Here is a 22,010-nt window from a genome sequence, read left to right on the forward strand (position 1 = left end):
TGGCCACATGATCACGTGGCCTCATCAAAATATACATTTTTAATCAATGATCTCTGCACAGAGGATCACAAGAGAAAAACAAATCTCATTGACGTTTAAATCCTATCAGCGGCTGCCCATATAAGCGAGCTGCGTCTGAACAACAGATGTCCGGCAGGCAAGGAGCCTCTGATCGCGCAGGGCCGGCCGCCCAGACGCATCGCAATTGGCGTCACTCGCAGCGAAATAACGGCTTTGTCCGCGGCTCGTCATGCGGCGCCTTCGAAATCACAACAAATTTCGGTGCGAAATATAACGCGGAAAATTGGGGAATAATTTTCGGAATTTGAGTATTGATGGCGGACATTAGGGACTCAGAGGCGAAAAAGGCGGCAGTAGCGGAGGTGCCTGCGAAGGGAGATTAAAGGGAGCGAGTGAGCGGAGAGATGGGGGAGACGGCAGGTGGGGAGAGAGCAAAACAAACCAGTCAGCACATCAAAGGGCAGCTCGCAAGCAGTTTGGATGTGGATTATACTTTGAATAACTGTAATTTTAACGACCCTTTGTAGTACGTATATATGTAATTGTATATATATGTGTATGTGTCAATATATATTCGTGTTATTTTGGCCGTATGCTTTCTGTATTTTGTGTGCCTTGATCGCACGTACCGTGGATATGTTTTTATTTATTGTGGGGTTATGTATGAAGTATATATACTGTGTCGTCCTTTATACATCCACCGCTGGATGTAGGCCTCCCCATAGCGTGTTGGTTATGGGGATTGTTTGACCATACTTCACTACCGCTGGTCAATGCTTGTCGGTCAAAGGGGTGGACCGGCTCAGATGTCACTCGCCACTGATGTTAGCCACGGCTGGGAATCTTACTCAGTCGATATCGCAATACGCTCACCGCCTGATGTTAAGTGCGCATATCCCTTTGTTGCGAGAAGCCACCTTGTAGGTAGCGGCGGCTGTGTGGGGTTATGTGAAAGATCACTCTTTGTTATTTGCATCGGAACGCTGTGTTCTCAGCCTCGCAATTCCCTATCATTTCTGCGTGAGTCGTGCACAATCAAAGAGGCTGGAAATGCGTTTCTCTCAGCTTCGTTATTACACGTCCCGATAGTTTGTCTATGTTTGACGGAGTGAATACGGGGAGAAATATAAGGAAAAATAGCCGTCACTCCCAATTCCGATCACTCCGCCTTGCTAATGCGGAAAATTTACGTTCACATCAAAGCTTGTGGCCGTGTCCACCTGAGTCGTATTAGGGAGGCCACTGTGGTTATTTATACACACGCCCCCAAGAGAGGGAATACTTTTCACCGCACGAGCTTCAAGAGTTTAGCGCTGACCCCTCTGGTCGCTCTTAACGGCTTCCACGTGGGTGACGGGGCTCTGCGTGCTGCTCACACGCCCGCCCGCCCACCGGTTTCTCCTCGCCAGCCGCTCAAGAGAGCCTTGCGTTCTGTGAGTCTTGTATTGGAACGGTGAGTGGTGGGAGGGGGTGAGGGGCGCGAGGGGGAGATGTGGCCAATAATAAGGCCCCAGTTGTTCAGATCCTGTGCCAGAACCCCAGACCTGTCCCTAGCGATTTGATTATATTCTCGGCTTTGTAGTTATATTAACAGATTTTTGTTTTTCTTGTTTTTAATTATGTTGTTTTTGTCGTTTTAATTGAGTACGTTTATTTGATAGAAAACACCGCTGGGTGGGGTGATGGTGCAGTGGTTTGCGCTGCGTGCTGTGAACTCGGCGACCTCAGTTCGATTCCCGGCCACAGCCAATGGCAGCAGTGATTAATATCTGAACTGGTTCTTGTCACTTGGCCCACCTCCCCTTTACCGACCAATAATGGCAGGGTAAAGTATGGCCAAACAGCCCGCACGACTGACGCGGCAAGGGGAGGCCCTAATCGAGCATCGGATTGACAATGAGCCAGAGCAGCACACTGCTGTAATTATTATTATTGTTGTCGTTGATTTGTATTGAAGTCAACAGAGATGTTGCCATGGGGAAAGAAAGCACGGCATGGAACTCGGCATGCGCGCACGTTAAGGGCTCTGCACAACTCGGAGCCAGGCCCGAGCCGACTGCACTGGAGCCAACGTTCTCCGATCACGTGCAGATAACGACGCACACGAAAACCACGCTGTTTAATTGGCGAGCGCGGAACGCCGGGCCCCGCTTTGGCCCCGGAGGGCTGATGTTACGCACTCCACTCCCGGGGAACACGGTTCGATGAGCTCAGCCGTGCCCTGCTTGTTAAAAGCGCTGTAAAGACCCCCTCGTGCATTCAACATGATCTTAATTTCTGTACCCTGCCGGATTCCTTTTTGGTTTTTTGTTGTTGCTGCTGGAGATGTTAACGTTTCGTCCCGTAGGACCGCCGCCGTTGGCGTGCCAGGCCCGTGGGCCCCGGCCAGGCCTGCGCAGACCGGGGTCTGTAGCATGACGGGGGTCTGTAGCATGACGGGGGTCTGTAGCATGACGGATGGTTAGGGCCCGCTCCCGCTCGCCCTCCCACCGGCGGCAGGGCACATCAAAGGCTGCTCGCCATACCGAGGCCAAGGCCACCGCTCCGGGTGTAGAAGTTGAGAAGGGGTCAACAGCGATGCCATTTAAACCGTTAAGGTTTAGCTTTCAATTAATTTTGTAATGAAATATTGCGGCACTGATTGATTCCGATTTTTCTGTGCCTCGTCTGTTTGTACAAGGTTGTGTTTAAATTGAGGCAGCGGGGAGGGGGGGGGGTTGTGCGCTCGTGAAGATAATTATCATCAACTTCAATGCATTGCGCCCCGTTAAAAAAAGACACAGGCGACATCTAACGCAAGGTTGTTAAAGAAATCTGCGTTAAAAACACGGCCTGTGTTTTTATCCCAGTGGCGCCCTGGCCTGCGCCGTCTGGCAGGTGAGTGGGGTGGGTGCCTGCTGTGTTAGGACCGCTCGGATTTGCAATTTGCTAATTGTTTTATTGCTCAGGTTCAGAACTTGATGTCTGACATCTTTGCTCCATCGATTTGACTTTGCCTGGCGGCTTCGCCCCTCCGTTTACAACCTACTAAGCAGCTCGCTGACAGCGGCGGGCCGAGATGAGCATGAAAATTTAACGGCCGGATTGATTTTTGTTTTGCGTAGAGGCGGAGTGGGTGGAGGCCGACGCAAAGTGATATTGGCAGGTCTCGTCGCCCCAAGAGTTCGGAAAAACGATGCAAGGGTCATCAAACTCTGCTCGATAGCCATAACTGTCGGCATCAATGACGGATGTTTTGTAACGCCCGTATCGTCAATCCGAAGATTAACACCCGCCTTGCGACCAGCCGGGGCGTGCTTATACCAGCACTCAGCCGTACACAATCAAAACGTGAATTGATTACAGTAGAAAAATTATTTGATAGCTTTGATTCGTAATTGGGCTCTGACATATTCCAGGTTTGATCCAAATAGCACTCCGTTGGCATTTCAATTTCGCCAATGTGCTCCTGTTTGAAATTCTTATTTGGTCGCTGGTATTTTAAAACACGTAGGTTGGCAGCTTGTCATTTAAATTCATGGTGTCTCTCAAACTACGGGTGAATTGGTCGCTCCGGTCGCTGGTCACGATTTATTTTTTAAATGTCACTCGTTAAAATGATGCTGCATCAGATCGATACCTTGAGATAGAACCATGCGAGTGAATAGAGGCTACTTGCTCTCGCAAGAGAAGCGTGGATGTAGCGCACCACTGGGATGTGCAGGACCTACGAGTGTGGTGAGTGGTGCTGGGAGGGTGGTGAGTATGGCGATAGATGCTGGAGGTGTGGTGAGTAATGCAGAGAGGTTGATAAGTGTAGTGAGTGGTACTGGGGAGGGTGGTGCCTTTGACGAGTGATCCTGTAGACCTTCCACACTCAGTGGACCATATTTCACCACACTGGTCAGCATTAGGTTGATGAAGGCGGGGAGCATAGACCCAGCAATACAGCACAAGATTGAATTTGCTGCACTGCCCTCTGCTGGCAGCGTGGCCGCACCACACATGCATCTTGAGCGCAATATCCGATTTGTACCGACCTGAATCAAGATTTCATTACATTCCCCCCCCACTGCACCCCGTGGTGGTGCCCATTTCCAGAAGCACGGGCACCATGGGGCGCTGTTGCTGGCACGCACAGAGCTGGCGACGTACCGCGCATCGCACAGGCACTGCGACTCGGAGCATGACACTCACATTGTGCCTCCAGAAGGTGATGCCTCTGCTCGCAACTTCACATCCCCCGCCCACCCTCCCTCCCTCCAGCCCCCTCATTATTCAGGGCAATTGATTGGTGTCCTGGAAAAAAAAACTTGATAAGCCACGTAATCCCTTGGAGCTCTTTTCATCATCAACCATGGTCCATCCACTGCTGGATGAAGGCCTCTCCACACCCACTGCTGCCCCCTCTCACGATCCTGTGATGTAACAATCCGCCCAGCACCTGCACACGATTTCATCGCTCCATCTTCTCCGTGGATTCTGATTCTATGAGGCTCGCTCGATGTTTTCATCGTTGCGTGATGGTGGTGATGGTGGTGCTGGTGGGAGAGGGCACCGGTCGCCACAATGGCGGTGACCACCTTTTTTAATAATATATTTTTTTGTCATTTTAAACCAATTTTATCCTGATTGTACTATCGCATCATGTCATGAGACGAAGTCACCTCTGAGATCTCGCGTAGAGCAGATAACCGTGTATGTTAGGGAACGGCCCACGGAAACGGATATTACAGTACTCGCTCTGAGATTCCTTCAAGGGACATGGTCTATACAGTCCAGGGGAGAGTAATGTTTGTCGCACGACATTCAAATGAATATTTGTAATTCCCAGAGCTAGAATTGAGTTCAATTCAGCGCAGAACTAAATTTAATGTTATGGATATTTGCGCAGTTGTGGAAGACCAGGCTGAGATCATCAACTCTTGAGAATCCAGTTTAATCACAACTCAGTTTCTGTAAGTCTATGGTCCTCCATATGAGTTCATGGGTGTCTATGTAAGTCCGTGGGTCTCTCTGTAAGTTTATGGTTCTCCATGTGAGTATAAATCTGTACGTGTGTCTATGGGTCTGTGTGCAACTCACCGATGACTCGGCTGAGACCATCAGCACACTATGCTTGTGAACCTGGTTTAATCACAAATCTGTCTTTGTGAGTCTGTGAGTAAATATGTAGGAATATGGGTCTGCGTGAGTCTGTGGGTCTCTATATATGTTTATGGGTCTGTAGGTCAGTCAAAGGTAACCGGACCGAGACCATAAACTCGCTACGCTTGAGAACCCGGTTTAATCACTGATAATAATACTAATGCAAATTTATAAAGCACCCTTAAACAATCATTCTCAGGGCGGTATGGCGGCTGAAACCTGTACTCGAACCCAGAATCTCGGTGGTGCCGGCTCAGCATCTCTGACCTCAGAGCCACCTGGTGGCCATCTCTCATCCCTTTTCAGTATTGGCAGGATCTTTCGGAGCTCGGGGAGAGTCTGGCGGCGTGGCGACGTGAGCTGGAGGAGAGTGCGCGAGCGGTGCAGGAGCTCGGCGATCTCGTCCGGCGAAGAGCCGTTAAACCAAGCATGCCGCTGTGATCGAGAGCCGCAGGAGGCGATGCTGACGGCCACCATCGAGCCGTCGGCGGCGCACGCAACCTCGCCGGAACGGCGCGCCGGAGCGGGTACGAGCCGCGGCGTGGCGCTCGGATCGGATTGGCCGTTTGTCCAGCGCGAGGAGAAGGAGCCGGTAGTGTCACATGAGGTCAGCCGGAGTCGCGGGGGAGCACAGGGGACGGTGTTGACGTCGCCCAATGGGCAGGGAGAGAAGGTTCGTTGTGGTCGCAGTGCCGATGGGATTAATCGCGATGCTTTGTAATCTTCACAGGCGGTGTTTATTTTGTGTCGTGCCATTCTTATTGATTTGCTTCACCGCGCTCGCACCGCTCCGCATCCGAATGGATATTAGCGACACAGCAGCGGGGGTGACAGCGTCGTCATTTGGCATTCGCTGTCATTCGTAAGCAGCATTTTATTAACAATCCACCCAGCACCTGCACACACGAACTGATTTCATCGCTCCAACTCCTCGGTGGACTCGTTCGGTTCCTCGGCTGACACTGCGTTATTATTCTGGACCATCGTCCATCATCCTATCTGGCGATGTGTCCTGCCCAAGGCCACTTACTTCTCTCAATAGCGTGGATTAACAATCACAAGTTATACGTGTATTGAAATAGCAAATTGTAATTACGTGTAATTTAAATCCTGCCAATCTCCGCCCCGCAGCAGGAGCTGGAGGAATGCTCCGAGTTGCTGCGGCGCTCCGAGGTCGCCCTGGTGGCAGCATGAGAGCCTGGCACCGAAGCCGAGCCGCCGTGCGCCGAGGCCGCTGAGCCACCGTGCAGGAGCCATTCGCCGACCGAGAGGCACAGTCAGGCGAGGTGGGACCCCCTGCAGGACGCGAACGTCGGCCTTCTGCAGCTGCTGGCACTGCAGCAGCTGCAGAAGGCCGACGCTTGCTGCGAGAAGACCGCTGAGTAGGGGCCTGTACTTCCAACCTTTCTGGATCTACGGACCCACTGAACACTAATTTTCGCAGAACACAGTGCACCAATGACATATTTTTATCATAAAAATGATTCCAAATCCTAGTGCCTGCAACAATTCCCATGCAGACCACTTCCCCTGTCTACCATGGCAAGAATGCACGGGTTTACCAACTGGCCTGTCCTCTGTTGCCGAGTCGGCTTCATGTTAGGGATGTGCAAGCTATTTGTTTTCCTGTGTAGCCTGTGTTTGAATGCAAGCTGGTGAATAGGTTTGAGGGACCAAAGCCCTGTTGGCTCTGACCACCCACCACCTATTTGCAGTCTCTGCTGCTACTCCTGCTGCTGTTACTCTTTCTCCTCGCGCCGCTACTGCTGCTGCTCCTCCTCTGTCTGCTGCCACTGGTGGCTGTACTGTCTTCATTGTCGTGCTTCTTCGTCCCCTCCGACAGCAAAATGACCAGCAGCAGGAGTGCGCGGGGAGGACTCGGGCGGGACTGGCGGCGATGCAGGCACAGCGGCCGGATGATTGCAGCGCGTGTAGGTGCTGGTGGACGAGGAGTGCCGCCCCCGCAAGGAGCTCCACGACACCAGGTGCGCGGCACCGAAGGTGACAGCAGCGGCCGTGATGCAGCGTGTCGCACAGATTGCTTTCCTCGCCACGGGCGGCGGGGAAATGGGAGGTTGGCATAGGGGGCAAGTTTTGGGGGGGGGGGGTTAGGAGGCCGCCCGTTGGGGGGGGAGAAGCGCCGTGTGGGGGGCCAGGTGGGATGAGATGCGAATGGTGCGGTGGATGTACGTGGGAGTGACGGAATTGGGGGTCGGGGTGGAGGTGAGCGGTTGTGCAATGGTATGAGATGGACAAAGTTGTGCAACGAGCAAGGGGGTCAGATCACGCGTGCGTGTGTGCGTTAGTGTGAGTATGCGTGTGGTTCCAAAGATCAGGGTGGCTCAGGTTGAATGATGCGCATGGGAAATGCTGAGTAAGTAAAAAAATCGAGGAACAATTTATAAAACAATCCACATTTCAAAAAGCCAAGCACCCAGCCTGCTCTGCTCGTAGCGCCAGTCTCACCGTCGTAATCATTTCACTGGCTCCGTGCACTTGGCTGGGTCTTGGCGTTCAGACATCGGGCATGTGACATTCAAGTCATACGTGGGATCAAAAAAGCTGGCGTGCCAGTCGGTGGTTTAATTTGGTTTTGTTAAATATGTGCAATAAAAACCAACTACAGTAAATGAAAACCACAGCATCCAAACATGGCAAACTTTGGTCAATCTTCAAAACATAATTGTAAAAAAAACGGCAGTTAACTTAAAATTGACGCTGACTCGAACGGAATATCGAAGACACTGCTCGCCGTGAGCGCAGAGGCAATTCTGAGACGGAATTCCGACGTGTGGAGAGGGGAGAAATTGTCCCCGCTGCGCTGAAGGCAGCTGGGGCTTGGGGACCGGCCACTCGGCCATGCAACGACGTTTTCGTTCGGTGTTTATTCTTATCGAAAACAAACGCCCGCACGGGGGTGGCCATGCCACGCCGGCATCCGCGATCAGCATGCCGCCTGGCGGGTGGCACTGTCGCGTGTCACCCGACCGCTCGCTCCACCGGTACCACCTGCCAGTCCGTGTCGTTTTGTTTCTACACATGTTTACCGCACTTAGATTTGGACGTAAAAAAGGTTTTTTACAACAAAGCGTAACAAAAAAACTTACCTTTTTGAAATTATAGTTTCAGCGCAACCTTTAGCTAAGAGTGCGGTACGCTTCGTTCAGCGGGAGGCTTGAAGATTATAAGAAAAAATGAATTCTCTGTACTATTTTCTTTAAAAGCAGAATTCAAAGGGAAAATACTCACGTAATAAGCAGAAAAACCCAATGGTGATAAAAAATTGGAATAGCATGCTGTTTGTACTCCTGCGGCTTCTGAGACTACGGAGCTTTATCAGCCTACACAGCGGTAGCTGGGAGGCTTTGTGATTGACTTCGCAGTAACCGTCCGTTTCCCATCTCGATCTGAGGCGGAAAAGAATGGGGAGAGTTTTGTGTCCCGTTGATTGTCTCCAATTTAACGAGGTTTCCTGGCGGGCCTTCATGTCGGTGTGAGTGAACCGCGCGGACGCCCGCTAACATCCCGCCCTCATAACTTATAATTTGAGTCAAATCAGCCGTGAAATGACGTGCACACATATTTATCGCGCATCAGTTGTGGCACCGCCGCTGGATTTCCTCCACCGCATCTTCCTCTTCTTTTTTCCTATTCTCCCGCAAATATCCTCCACCCACCTCCCGCCACCACCGCCACCACCGCCACTACCACTCGTAACGGCGTTGTCCTTCTGTTCGTTTTTTTTCTCCCCTTGCCCCCAGGCGACCCGCAAGAATGTGCCAATACAGATTAGGCCACAGAGTTAATTAAAGCCATCTCCGTGGAGCGACCTGGGCATTTTGTCAAACTTGAAAGCGGCGCTTAAATGGCGAGCGAGCACCCTTAAGTGGCACGCGGGCGCCGCCTGGAAGAGTTAATCTCTGTTCTATTGACTGCCGGCCGAGTGCCGCGTGGACCCTTGAGTAACAGGAAGGCGAGGTCGATGCATTGATTACCCGTTACCTCCCTCCTTTAAGCCTCGCTTCTGCACTGTAATTTAACACTGCCACAGCTACGCGACCATTTTGCTGGCATTTTTCCACGTTTTTTTATCTCCACCCCCCCCACCAGTCCCCACCATGACTCTGGTCAGGGGACACGAAACAGGTTCAAATTCACTCAGCAGAAAAATTGGAAAGTGATTTCTGTTATTTGACTTAGTTCATCTCTCTGTCACCGTACGGAGTCGACGCACGATACAGTTATTTGATGTCGCAAGGAGCAGCTGTTTACGGAAATTGTCATCTTCTTTAAAACCTCGTACTGCACTGTTGTCACGCCCGCGGTCTGGGAGAGGGCCGTGGAGCGGTTCGGGCCGCTGTCTTTATCAACTGATTTAACAATTACTTTGTTAGTGACCACATTTTGGTATCAGTTGTTGCAGCACGCCGCACCGCCCTCCGCTCTTCGCACAGGTCGGTCACTATTCGGCCATCACTGCCGTTAGGAATTCGGAACCCCGTGGCACTGGTCACGGTGTGCGACTCACAGTGAAAATTTGTACGATTGTACGCATAAATTACCGCCCTTTGTCAATCCACCGCTGGACAAGGGCCTCCCCACACCTGTCGGTTCATGGACATTTGACCATACTTCATCAAGATGGTAAGTGCTCGTTGGTGAACGGACCGGTTCAGATCACTGATGTTAGTCAAAGCAGAGATTCATACTTCGGTCACCAGGCTCATATCACAGTGCGCTAACCACCGTGCCACCGCTTCACCCCAATCAACACGTTAAAAGTCAACATTGACTGAACATTGCTTTGTGGGGATTTAATAGTTGTCCTTTGGGTAAACTCACCTCCAAAATAAGAATGTGGAATTTCCACCACTTGCCTCAGGCATAATGTGCATTGTTGTGACACGGAAACTTGACGTGATTTAACGTCACTCGTGGTTATTCGCCGGAGGCATTATTGATTTTGCGTGTTTAAGTCTCTCAGTCTTTAGTCATGCAATTGCTTTGTCTGAGAATTGGTGAACGGCACATGCACACCGCCTTCAGATTTACATGTGGGACAGTGTGGTGTTATACAGGCCGCAGTTTGGAGTTGGAGGCTTTTGGTGCGAGTGAGCATGGTGCCATGTTGCCACCACGTGGTATTGCCCAGGAGCAGGACGTAGTTCCTCAAAACAGAGCTGAAAGCCACCAGGACAGAGGAGGCCACGCGGGCGCAGGAGGTGATGCGGCTGCAGCTCGCGCCGGTGGCACGCAGAGCCTGAGACCGGGCACGTTCATGGCCAGATCAACGGGTAACCGCAATCTTAACCGCACAGCCCCGCTCCACCACGTGTGTGCATAGAGTATGTTCTCATACCCCTATTGCTGTCGGCGTTGTGATGCGAGATTAAAAATCCATCAGGAACTCTGGTGGAGCAGTGCACGATTGCGGGTTAGAGAACGGTCCGCAGACGCAAATATCCCAGAACTACTTTCTTGAATTTTATTTTTCAAATCACCTCTGATCCACACAATTAATAGGAGGAAGCATATTCATGCTTTCCCTGCTATTGGTGACCAGGCTGAGATCACCAACTCTCACTGTGTTTGAAAACCTGGTCCAATCACAGATGGCTGAAACCTGGATTCGAGCCCAGGAGCTCAGTTCAGTGCTCTGACCTCTGAGTCCCACGTGGCCAGCTCCCTGGAGGTATTTCTTTAGATTTCAATCCGGGTGAAGCCCCCCTCCTCATTACGAGCACCCCCCCCCCCCCCCTGTTTGCAGAGGCGCAAGGACCCCAAAGTGCAAAGTTTTGGTTTGGGAACAGCCCGTTGTGGCATGCGCCCGCGGCCGCTTGCGCCGCGCCACCAGCAGTGGCTGAGATGCGCATGGGGCCCATCGCGATTGGACAAATTAATAGTTTTGCCAAAATGTTAAGCTGGGGATTAAAATTGAGCGGTTTAAAAAAGAAATCTGCACTGAATCAGAACTTGGAATTTTGAAGTCAGTGTGAAGAATGGAAAACTGGCACGATTATTTTTTACAAAATGTCTAAGTGGTATTAACAGACCTAACCATGCACCATGATGTGTATAGCACGAAGAAAATTGTGCCCGCCTAGCAGTGTTGTTTCACTCTTATCGAGGTATGAATAGAGACGCACAGCGAGACTCCAGATCTCAAGCTCACACCCAGTGTCCCAGTCTTTTTGCTAAATCTTTACATTTAAGGGAAGAAAACCCGAACCCTTTATATTCCTTTTATATCCAGGTAAGAGCTCACTGACAACAGAGGTCTCTTGCAAACAGCACAACTAATTTCACTGTAACCAACATTTTAAATACTTGCAGCAATTAAGTAATTAATATGACATGAAAAAGATTTGAAATGGTTCAATTCGCCGTGGTGTGCTGTGGATTTTGGGAGCCATTTGCGAACCGCCAATGATCCGCTAATTACAGGGATTCATGGGATATTGGATGGCGGACTATTGGATTTCTGCTTTGGTCACTTTAAAAGCAACTTGAATCCTGAATGGATTCTACAAGTAATGTGGATGCGATATCATAGCATACGCACCGAGCCTAAGGGTGTGGCGTTATGCTAGCCCATCCAAGCTCTATCCATGCTCAACCCCGCTTAGCTTCCGAGATCTTAACTCTGCTCCCTTGCTCTGCGTGCCCAGGTGGAGCAGCTGGTAGCCACGTGTGGGAGGAGCTAGAAGTGGAGCAACAGTTGCCTGATGGAGGCTGTGGACAACGCGTGCCAGCTGGCGGACACCACGTGCGCCGAGGCCTCTACGCTGCGCGAGCAGGGCGAGAACGATGCAAATCGGGTACGGCCTGCGCTGCGTGGGGAGATGCTGGCGGACAAGGTCACCTCTTTTTGAAGTAGCTGTCCGGGATGTTTTAGGTCCCAGTCTTTGTCGGTTGCGGGATAACACCACCGCTCAAGATTATGCCGAACGTGTGGTTCTCCCCTCCTCCGGTGTTGTGAGAGATTCTTCTTCCCATATAATGTTCTGCTTTGCAGCCGTATGAGGGGGCAGGTGCTTGCGCGAGCAAGCAGGCAACTGAGGTTGTTCCCCGTTCCATTTTAGCTCCTTGGAAAGCTTCGTGCGGAGATTGTGACCAAAGTCATCGCCATCCACAGGGGACATAGACTCGTGGTTCCGATTTTAAGAGTTACAGTATTAATGCATTTCTTGACAACAACAGTAATAATGTGAGAATAATAATCATGTATTTCATAGACAGAAAAAGGTGCAATTGGTCCTCCCATTATGCCTTTTGATTTTGCCTGCAAATAGGTGAATGTTGGAGGAGGTATTTACACCAATGACTAAGCAAGGCAAGCCTTAGATGAAGCCTGTAATCTACGCAGCATTACACGCCGATCCTTGACATCGATTCGTTTTGGATGCACCTAACACACTAACGCGAGGGCCACCCTTAACACAACCTGGCGATGTCACAACATTGAGATTAACGTGCGATGCATAACCGAGGCACCACTTGCTCTTTGTCTGTGCGACTGGTCGACCGACGATGCAGCCTTGCACTCGCGAACACTGGATTTTTGGCGCTGAGCTCAGGCGATTATTTCTGTGCGTCGGGCGTCTGCGGCAAGAAGAGACACACGGAGGTGGTGGGGGGAGGTGTGGCAGACGGGCAGGGTCAGGCGCACAGCAGCCCCCATCTCTGTAAACACATCAGGGGAGGGGAGCAGGGGGGGAAGGGAGGGGGGCCACCGGTAGCCAGGGTGGGATACACTGAATTGGATCGGGGTGGTTTGATGACAGCTGCTTGTTTTTGATCAAGGAAGCATATTACAATATTCTGGGCGGTAAGCTAAAGAGGTGTCCGTCTCTTGTTGTGCTTCTGTCAGATGCGTGTGGACTGGAGGCCCGTTTATTGCTTGTCACATCTCCAGGTTTGCCGCTGCTGTAATTAGCTTATTAAAAAAAAGTGAGGGGGGATGGTGATTGAGAGGCAGTCGGGAGGGCGGCTTGATTGCTGTCAGGAAGCGGGACCCGCCCGCCTGCCTGTACGCCCATCCGCCCGTCCGCCACGCTGTCAGCCCGCCCGCATTACAATGAGTGGCACAAATTGAATGGGCTCTGCCCTTTGAACCCAGCCCCATGCGCGCTGGCACATTGTCATGCGAGGATAAGTATGCCTTTGCTGTCACGATGGCGCCCGCTGTTTTGATATGCATCACCTGCGTGGGCCGCTTGCGACGGTTACAAATGGCGAGCTGAGCTACGATTTGATATTCCTGCATACACTTTTACATGCAGGGCATGGCAAATGCGAATTTACAAACAAAAAAATCGGATATATTTTTAGTGAGTGCAAAATCGTACGATTTGAATTATTTCCCCCAAAAAAACAAGCCGCGTCCAATCCGGTCCATTAGATTGGATGGCTGTCATGAAGAAAAATACAGTGTGTGATTGACGACAGTTCTGCTTGAAATAACGACTTGTCTCTAAAATTACAAACACACGCGTGATTCTAAACGACCTACATTCCTGCTCATCCAGTTGAGCGTTAAGACATCTCCTGACCACCTCTGCCCGGTAAATATCAGCTGTGTGGCCAAGTGACCTTTGTGCATTGTTCAGGAGGCTCGCGACTTGCATTTGTCCTCCTCTTTCTTTCCAAGCCCGCAACATTTGCACATGCTCATGTGTGCTCGTGTGTGCGCTCGCGTGTGTGCGTGTCCTCCCGCATCGCCTATCGCCCATCACACACCTCGCGGCAACTTGCCTCCCTTTGTCATTGTCTCATTATGTACCTTGCCTGCGCACCGAGCCTCTGCAGAGGTGGGACGATGTACAGTAGGCATATATGCGTGTGAATGTATAATGCGGTACGTATCGTAAATATAAAAATAAATTCATAAGCGGGCCGCGCGCGGAATGCAGACGAGGGCGGCAGATAAGTCTGTATTTGGTTATCTCCGTACGCGCAGCGCGCTTGGCTGCCGCGCCTGCCACTCACACCCGACGGGCAGGGTGGGGGCGGCGGTGGTTGGGGGTGGGGGGACGTAACCGTGACCTGGAAATCGACCCCCGACATTAACCCCGGCGTGAGCACGGCACGGACGGCGAGCACCCTATCTGCACCCGCACCCTCGCTTTGGGGACAAAATGGACTCCCTTTATGTCAGCCACGTTTTAAAAAGCGCCGGCTTCGGCTCGTCGCCCACGCGCCAGCGGCGGATGCAGTCGTGCAGACGGTGTGGGGCCGTGTTCGGTGACAGGAGGCCGGGACACAAGTCGCGTGTTGGAAAAAATTGGAGTTGCGGTCATGAAACGCTGCCCGTGACCCTGACGCCTCACTTAATTACGTGCCGCGAGTGGCCATGTAATGACAGAGGGGGCTTTGTTGCAATAAGTGGGAAAGTCGGATTTAGTGAGTGTCAGACTCGGGAGCGCTGCTGGTAGCCGCATGGAAAAAAAAATGGTTCCCGGTTTGCTGCGCATCACAATGTCCAGTGATAAATACGACCTTTTCAGCTGATTAGTGAAGGGAGCTGCCAAGATGTAATGGTGAGCACGCTGGACTTGGCCCTTCCGCCCGCAGTAGCGCAAGCAAGCAATTGCAGGGTTTCACCTTTACCTCTTCACGTACGTCTGTACGTTACTAACATTCCACTGGAATTACCGGTTCCTCACGTACGGGACCGGGTAACCTGGTTTGCCGGTTGTCACTGAACAACCCTGGTTCAGACAATCGCCAGTCGGCCACGTGTGTGCTGATTGCAGCCTCAAGTTTATTGCGCTGTCTGGGAGGACCGTGTGTTTAAACGGGGTGACTTGCGCAGTGCATTTGTGTGCTGCTTTTGATATTTGTGTGCAATACTACCCACTGTAGTCGTGTATTGACGTCGCTTCCCCCCATTGCTTCCAGCAAAGCTTCGACCGTGAGTCACTCACTCACCGGTATGGTTAATTCGGTAAACAGCGTCCGCAAAAAGAAGAGCAGCTAAGCACATGCAAATATGGACCCACCCGAAAATGAGTCTTAAGGATGTGTGTAATGTCGTGGTTAGCACGTTGTGTTACGAACCCGGTGACACAGGTTCAATTCCTGCTCACGGCCAACACCAGTGACAATTATCGGAACCTGTTCTGGGCCTTCCCTATGTCAACTCAGCCTCAAATGAGTACCTCGTGCAGTGTGTAAACATCGCCATTGGGAAGAAAAAGGCGGCCGTGCGTGGTGCTGGCAACCCACCCCATCGTGTGCCATGCCCGCTAACAGCACTTTCCCCAACATTCTGTTCAGGCTATATGGGGGATCTTTGTTTTTGTGTATGTCAGGTGTCTAAAGGAGAATTACTTTCCTCGATAAATGGCATTTTGTTTCTCATTAAAGCAGCTGTTTGCTCACATTTTTTTTATTTTCAGAAGCAATGAATACAATTTAAATATCCTGATGAGGTTAGCTGCATTGTATAGTGGTGTCACTAAAATGCAGTTGGCTTGCATTTGTGATTTGTGAGAGAAACAAATTGAGCTTGTACAGTGACAGACGGCTCGACACGCACCATATAGATTCAGTGATCAGTGGCAATTGTTTCTCTGGTTGCAAGTTGGGCTTAATTTCAAGGAAAAGTATATACAGAACAAAAATGCAACGAGAAAACTTAATATGTGTGTTTGTATACACATATATTTTTAAAAATGTACTGTGGTCAGCCTGCTGCACTCTGAAACCAGCGATTTGAGTTTGATACCCAGCCGTGGCTAACATCGGTGACTATTGCTATCTGAACCAGTCTTGGGTTCACCACCCCGCGCTGACCAGCGTGATGGAGTATAATTCATCAACTCTCATGACTGGCACAGCTCGGGGAAACCTTCATCCAGCAATGTAACAAAAAAATCGGTGGATGCATCATGGCTGCTTATGATGACGATGACGACGGCGATAGTAAAGCGAATGTTGTCTGTCAAGAGGACGAGCAGACGCCCACGCGTCTGAAGAAGGAACTCAAGGCGAATGACACGGCTCCCGGCCGGAGCTCTCGACTCCCTAGCAGGGACTGTCTGAATTACAGGACGAGGACACCCTGAGTCAAGTAACACTCCCAGCCTGGTCGCCACGGCTGCTGGGAACCCGGGCTCAGCTGGCCCTGGAACAGCCCAGGACTGACCCTGACAGCATCAGGGATTGGGCTGCGTTGTCACCATGTGACTGGAACCATGAGGCTGTGTCGGGTCCGACCCTGTGCTCCCCTCTGCTGCCGTGCATCCTCTCCCTGTGGAAGGGTTGGGAAGCGATTTTAATCTACACTTGTAATTAATGTTAATGCAGCGTTTGGGTTTATGGACCCATCTGTGTGGGCTTTTATAGGCGTTATCATGGATTGTATGCGTGGTGGTCGCCCATTCAACCATTATCCATGTTCATTCCTGCTTTGCTGCCAAGATCTCTCGAGATTGGGCACATTCCGGGTGATTCAGTCATCGGTGGCAAATGTGTGTGTTGTTGTATCAGCATGTTCTATAATAACTGCACACCGTCGTTAAAATGCTATGCTGCGTCTTTCCGCCACGCCGTTTGCCTGTGGCCCATGCAGCTCGTCGAGGGGGGCCGGAAGCTAGGACCCCTGCAGGCGGAGGCTGCGCGGTACGAGCGCAAGGCTGGCGCCTTGCCGGCGTGAATATGCGGAGCATGCCAGCGGAGCTTCCAGTAGCTGCACTTTCTGCGCCGACAGAGGTAAGCGCACAGCAGTCGCGCTTCACACACGCAGGAAGAGTGCATGTGTGTGCGCGCGTATGTGGTTGGCACGTGCGCGCACCCCGCCTGTCCGCCCCGCGTGTTGCGCGCATGCGTGTGTGCGCACCGTCGGGCTGAGTGGCACGCTCGCGCACGTGAATGGCAGCTCGCGCGGTCCGCGGGGGACCCAAATCCTCACTCTGAATAATTCACTCACTCTTCTGGCCCTGGCCGTCCCATGGGACCACACTAAAATATCAAAAAACTGACGATAACTGCCGTTTCTATTTTTACGTTTCTATCGCAGAGATTTTTTTGTATGTCTTCCTGGCTTTAGTTTTGTTGTGGCCTGGCCTTTGTTGTTTCTTTTTTTACTCCCCCCCCCCCCCCACCCCCTACAAAGGTTTGAATGGTATTAGTTGAAATCAGATGTCAGATGGAATGAAATGTTTAATCTGTGTTCCTATGCATATAGACGAGTTCTCATTGTGCATGCCTTTCTGTGGGTTCTTTTTATTTATCTTTGCCAATTTTTTCTTGCGCTTCAGTTATTGTCTGTCGTCTCCGCTTTCTGTTTTGTCCCTCTCCTTTTATCGCCGTCTCTCCGCATCTCTCTATTTCTTTCTGCCGTACCCCCACCCCGCCCCCCACTGTTTTTTTTATTAATATCTTTCTCTCTGTTGCACCTCTTTCCTTTCTGTCTCTCGTTTTTGTCCTTTTCTCTGTTCTCTTCTCCTAGCTCGCCCGTTTCTGCCGCGCCATCTCTCCTCTCACCGTTGCTCTTGCCCGCTCTCTAATCTGTCTCCATCTATCTCTCGTTCTCCATTTTACCACATCCGTCTGTCCGATCCTTTTACTTCTCCCCTCGATCCTTCTCTCCTGCACTCTCTGGGGGGGGGGGGGGGGGGTGTGGGGGGTGAGAGGGGGACGCACGCATGTCGCAACCCCAAGTGTGCAAGTGACAGAACGGCTTGTTCGGCCGGGACCAAAACCCTCACCCTGCATAATTTACACACTTTTCTTGTTACCGCTGCCCTCCGAGGACTTGTCACAAATGCCAGAAACCCCCGGCCGTCCGGCCGCCTCTCGGCCTCGGCAGCGGGAATCAGAAAGGGAGGTGGCCAGAGAGGTGACTTCGCCTGCACCACCGCTGGGGAGAGAGGGGCAGTCTATGTATTTACTTATTCATGGGGCCCATTTATAATTAATTTATTATTTCGTTTATTAATCTTTTAAAGTGCTCACGATGCCTTCGTTTTCTCCTCCACTCTTCCTCCCCAACTCATCCCCTCCCCTTTTTTCCTTTTCCCTCCTATTCTTCCCGTTGTTTTAGCGAGCATCGCAACTTCAAACGCTCGCTTACGTTAAGAGTTGCTTTTCCCCACGGCGGTGCTCGCCCTCCGGGAAGGGAGATTAGATGAAAGCGGAGCGAAGAGAGACGGGCCCCGGGGCTACCTTGGCCTGGGAGAGCCGCTCCCTCGCACGCCCCGGGCGAGCCGCCCTCTTGCGCAGCCACGTCGCGTCCCGCGGCGCCGGCGTGCACCACCGAACGGGAGACGCTGTGCGGAAAACAAATGGCATCGGGATCGCAGCTCGCTACGCCAAGGGAGGGGGAACGCGTTCGAGAGGACGTTCACCCATGGAGACGGAGCGATGAAATTGGCTTGCGGGCGTTTTGCTGGGCAGATCGTTACACACACAGGGTGAAAGCTGGCGATGGCTTGCGGAGACCTTCTCGCAGCATTGGATTGACGATAGCTGATGATGACGACGACGACAACAACGACGATGAGCTATGATAGCCGTAGGCTCGTACATCTCCGTGAGCCATCACGGGCCCTGTTTACAAACACAGATTATATATTCATGGACACAATTCCATTATTGCTGCAGACAGTCAGATTGGATCCGCAGATTGGATAATGTAATCAGGGTGCCGAGCAATGCACAATTTCCCAGCTGAACCATAAAAAAAAATCTATTTGCTGTGAAAATTGTCTGATGGCCAAATCGAATGGGGGTTTTGTTTCTTAGACAAATCATACAGCAGTGGAGACCCAGTGGTCAGTGGCGACACTCGGCTCAAGAAAAGCAGGCATTGTCTACGTCTCCCGGCAGTTCACGGGGGGGTCCCAAATTAATATAAAACATACGATGGCATCAAATATCAGGTTGAACTCAAATGCTAATAAACGTAAGTCTAATTAACAAGATTTAACCCCTGTCTTCTCTACCTCTCTTCTCTCATCTCAATTACAGCTCTATACGTGTCCTCATCTCACTAATTCTCTTGTCCATATTTCTTCTGTCATCTCACGAGGAGTTTAAAAATTGTAGGAGCAAGAGGGCCCCAAAAAAATATCCCGCTCGGGCCAACTCCCCCCTCCACCAGCAGTGTCCCCATGCCATCGCAGCATGATTCGCCCACACCAGAGCCCCCATGGTGGACCCTGTTGTGTACGTGACAGCTTGGGGAGGCCTTCATCCAACAGTGGGATTGAACGTGGCTATTGCGGTTCCTGATGATTACGGTATATGTGTAGGTTGGTGAATGAGGAGGGCACCCACTGATGTTAGTCATGGCCGGAAATTGAACTTGGGTCACCGGGATCATGGTAATACATATTTAACTCAAGCAACATTTGTAATACATTGATGATTCTAGAAATATCTTTGGTGCAGTCATCAGTACAAAGTCTCAAAAGCAGTTATTCTCAATCCGTTTCTGTTTCCTGCTGCATAACTTCGCAGCGTGATGATGTCGTCTGTTGTGGTCCGGCGATCCCAGGGGGAGTGGTAATGAGCTCTTGAGATCCTCTGAGCCTCCCCGGCCAGACCACAGGAGGCATTAACAGCAAACGTTGACGAGACATTTGCAGCATTTTCCCACAGAGTTGAAAATCGTTAGCGTGCATTGTCGTCTAAAAACAACAACTTTGAATTGAAACTGCAAGCACTTAACACAGCCAACAGCCTTGCCACTCGCGAAGGCCCAAGAGTAATAAGGCGTTATTAGCAACGTTGTTGAATACATTTATTACAGCCGTTGCATGTAAAGTTGCCGCCTGTCCTGGTTTTCTCAGGATCGTTCTCTTGTTGAGGCAGCTGTCCTGGGAAAACTGCAAGTCTTCTGGGACATCATAAGTCTCGGAGTTTGTCAGTTGCGTAACAATACACTGCACAAGACGATGCCTTGTGGTTCTCCCCTCCTCCGATATTGTGAGAGGTTATTTTTCCCATCGAATGTGCTGCTTGGCAGCCGTATGAGGAGCAGGTGCTTGTGCGAGCAAACGGGCAACTCGGGTTGTTCCATTTGAGCTCCCTCGAGGTCTTGTGCGGAACATCCGAAGGATTGTGACCAAAGTTGTCGCCATCCATGCGAACCAATAAACCAGTCAACCAATCAATTCTCAACATTATCAAAGTGAGAAATATTCCTTTTACGAGGTGATATGTCCCAGACTTTGCACCTCGGAGGTTGCAACCCTTAAATACGGTGACTTCTAAAAAGGTTCTGCAAATTAACTGCAAAACTCGGGCAGTGTTTGTCTGAAGGAGTGCGTGAACGAGTGCTGCTCTTGAGAAGGGTCCTCCTGGCTCCTCGCAAGGGTTGATGTCACCGCTACAGAGAGAGAGAAATCCGCTAACACCACTCGTGTAATCTCTGCCCTCCCGCTGCGCTTCTCTGCACCCCGTGCATGCCCAGGCCACGAGCTGCAAGGGGCAAGTGGACCAGCTGATGTATCGCAACAGGCGCTGGGCAAGTGCGATGAGGAGACGGATGCCGTGCGGCCTGAGCTGACCTCGCTGCATGAGCCCCTGTGTCTCAAGATCGTCGTGGACGTAAGGTCACGCGATGTACGGTGGCAGAAATAACACACAAGCGTCGTGAGAATTTTATTGTGTTATTTTATTTTATCAATTTATTATTTTATTCTCATTCTACGTGACTTTACCGAAAGAACCAAAGAAGAACACACAAGCAGTTTCGACCGTTCTGAGGTTGTGGCCTAGAGCAAAGCTGTGCGCGTTACGCACGCGCATCGCTTGATGTCAGGTGACATTCGAGACACGATTAGAAGACCAATACAGTGGTCACAATCACTCATTTTCCTATCTTGAAATTACACAAAAAAAAGAATTGCTTCTTCTTACGACATTTGGACAGCAACGGACGAGTTTGTAACTGTGTTGAGCTGGGATCTTCCAAATGGATTCCAGTTGTACTCCCTGGAAAAGTGTTTCCAAAGCAATGATGGGTGATGTGAGTGACTAATTGCACTCACATTAGACACAACACAGAGACCCATAGACTTAAAAAGGGCATTCAATCCAGTGCACGCGGCTTCTCCCGTGCCCCCACGTCATCTTTTGCATGAGTCAGCGCAAGAGGCACTCTCGTGCTCCTTCGTCTTGTGTCACTGAACAAAAAGTGGGAGTTTTCAGGTCAAAATGAACGATTCTTCCTCTTTCAATCTCTTGTGCTGCAACCAGCAGGCGGCCGCGCTGACGGCCACGCTGGAGTCACTCTAGGCATCATCACCAGGCCACCGAGCGTGCGTTGAGCGGCAGTATCAGTCGGGAGAGGGAGCCAGCCGGCTCACCCCACCCCAGCTCAGAGCGATCACGTGACTCTCGGTACCACGCCAGTCGCATGCAAGCCCACGCTCGATCCATTGTTGAGTCAAAATGGCCGTCTGCTCAAGTGAGCATTGGATGATTCTTATTTCTGTTGTTGGCCGCAAGAAATTGACGGAAATTCAATATTCCTGTGTACAGTGAGGGAAAAAATTATTTGATCCCCTGCTAACTTTGTACGTTTGCCCACTGACGAAGAAATGATCAGTCTATAATTTTAATGGTAGGTTTGTTTGAACAGTGAGAGACAGAATAACAACAAAGTCCAGAAAAACGCATGTCAAAAATGTTATAAATTGATTTGCATTTTAATGAGGGAAATAAGTATTTGACCCTTCTGAAAAACATGACTTAGTACTTGGTGGCAAAACCCTTGTTGGTAATCACAGAGGTCAGATGTTTCTTGTAGTTGGCCACCAGGTTTGCACACATCTCAGGAGGGATTTTGTCCCAACTCCTCTTTGCAGATCTTCTCCAAGTCATTAATGTTTCGAGGCTGACGTTTGGCA

The 22,010-nt window shown here is 50.8% G+C and overlaps 1 protein-coding gene across 24 annotated transcripts in view; it reads left to right on the forward strand.

Annotated features, from left to right (window-relative positions):
- Positions 1 to 22,010, forward strand: part of LOC116945813 (uncharacterized) — a 173,552-nt gene that overhangs the window by 142,905 nt on the left and 8,637 nt on the right. For 23 of the 24 annotated variants that reach the window (XM_076069786.1, XM_076069783.1, XM_076069785.1 and 20 more), the window contains 4 exons: positions 5,455 to 5,675; positions 6,280 to 6,434; positions 6,992 to 7,149; positions 8,910 to 9,962. Coding sequence is in view for 1 of the 24 variants with exons in the window: in XM_076069768.1 (XP_075925883.1) it covers positions 6,996 to 7,149; positions 10,212 to 10,442; positions 11,817 to 11,966; positions 16,724 to 16,863; positions 20,570 to 20,665 (771 nt within the window). In the remaining 23 variants the exon portion in view is untranslated. Of the gene's footprint in view, positions 1 to 5,454; positions 5,676 to 6,279; positions 6,435 to 6,991; positions 7,150 to 8,909; positions 9,963 to 10,211; positions 10,443 to 11,816; positions 11,967 to 16,723; positions 16,864 to 20,569; positions 20,707 to 22,010 lie in introns of those variants that run through there. The other variant, XM_076069768.1, reaches the window with a different exon arrangement.

This window comes from Petromyzon marinus, chromosome 25, assembly GCF_048934315.1.
Source record: "Petromyzon marinus isolate PM22_M1 ecotype Great Lakes invasive population chromosome 25, UKy_Petmar_22M1.pri1.0, whole genome shotgun sequence".
Classification (NCBI taxonomy): Eukaryota; Metazoa; Chordata; class Hyperoartia; order Petromyzontiformes; family Petromyzontidae; genus Petromyzon; species Petromyzon marinus.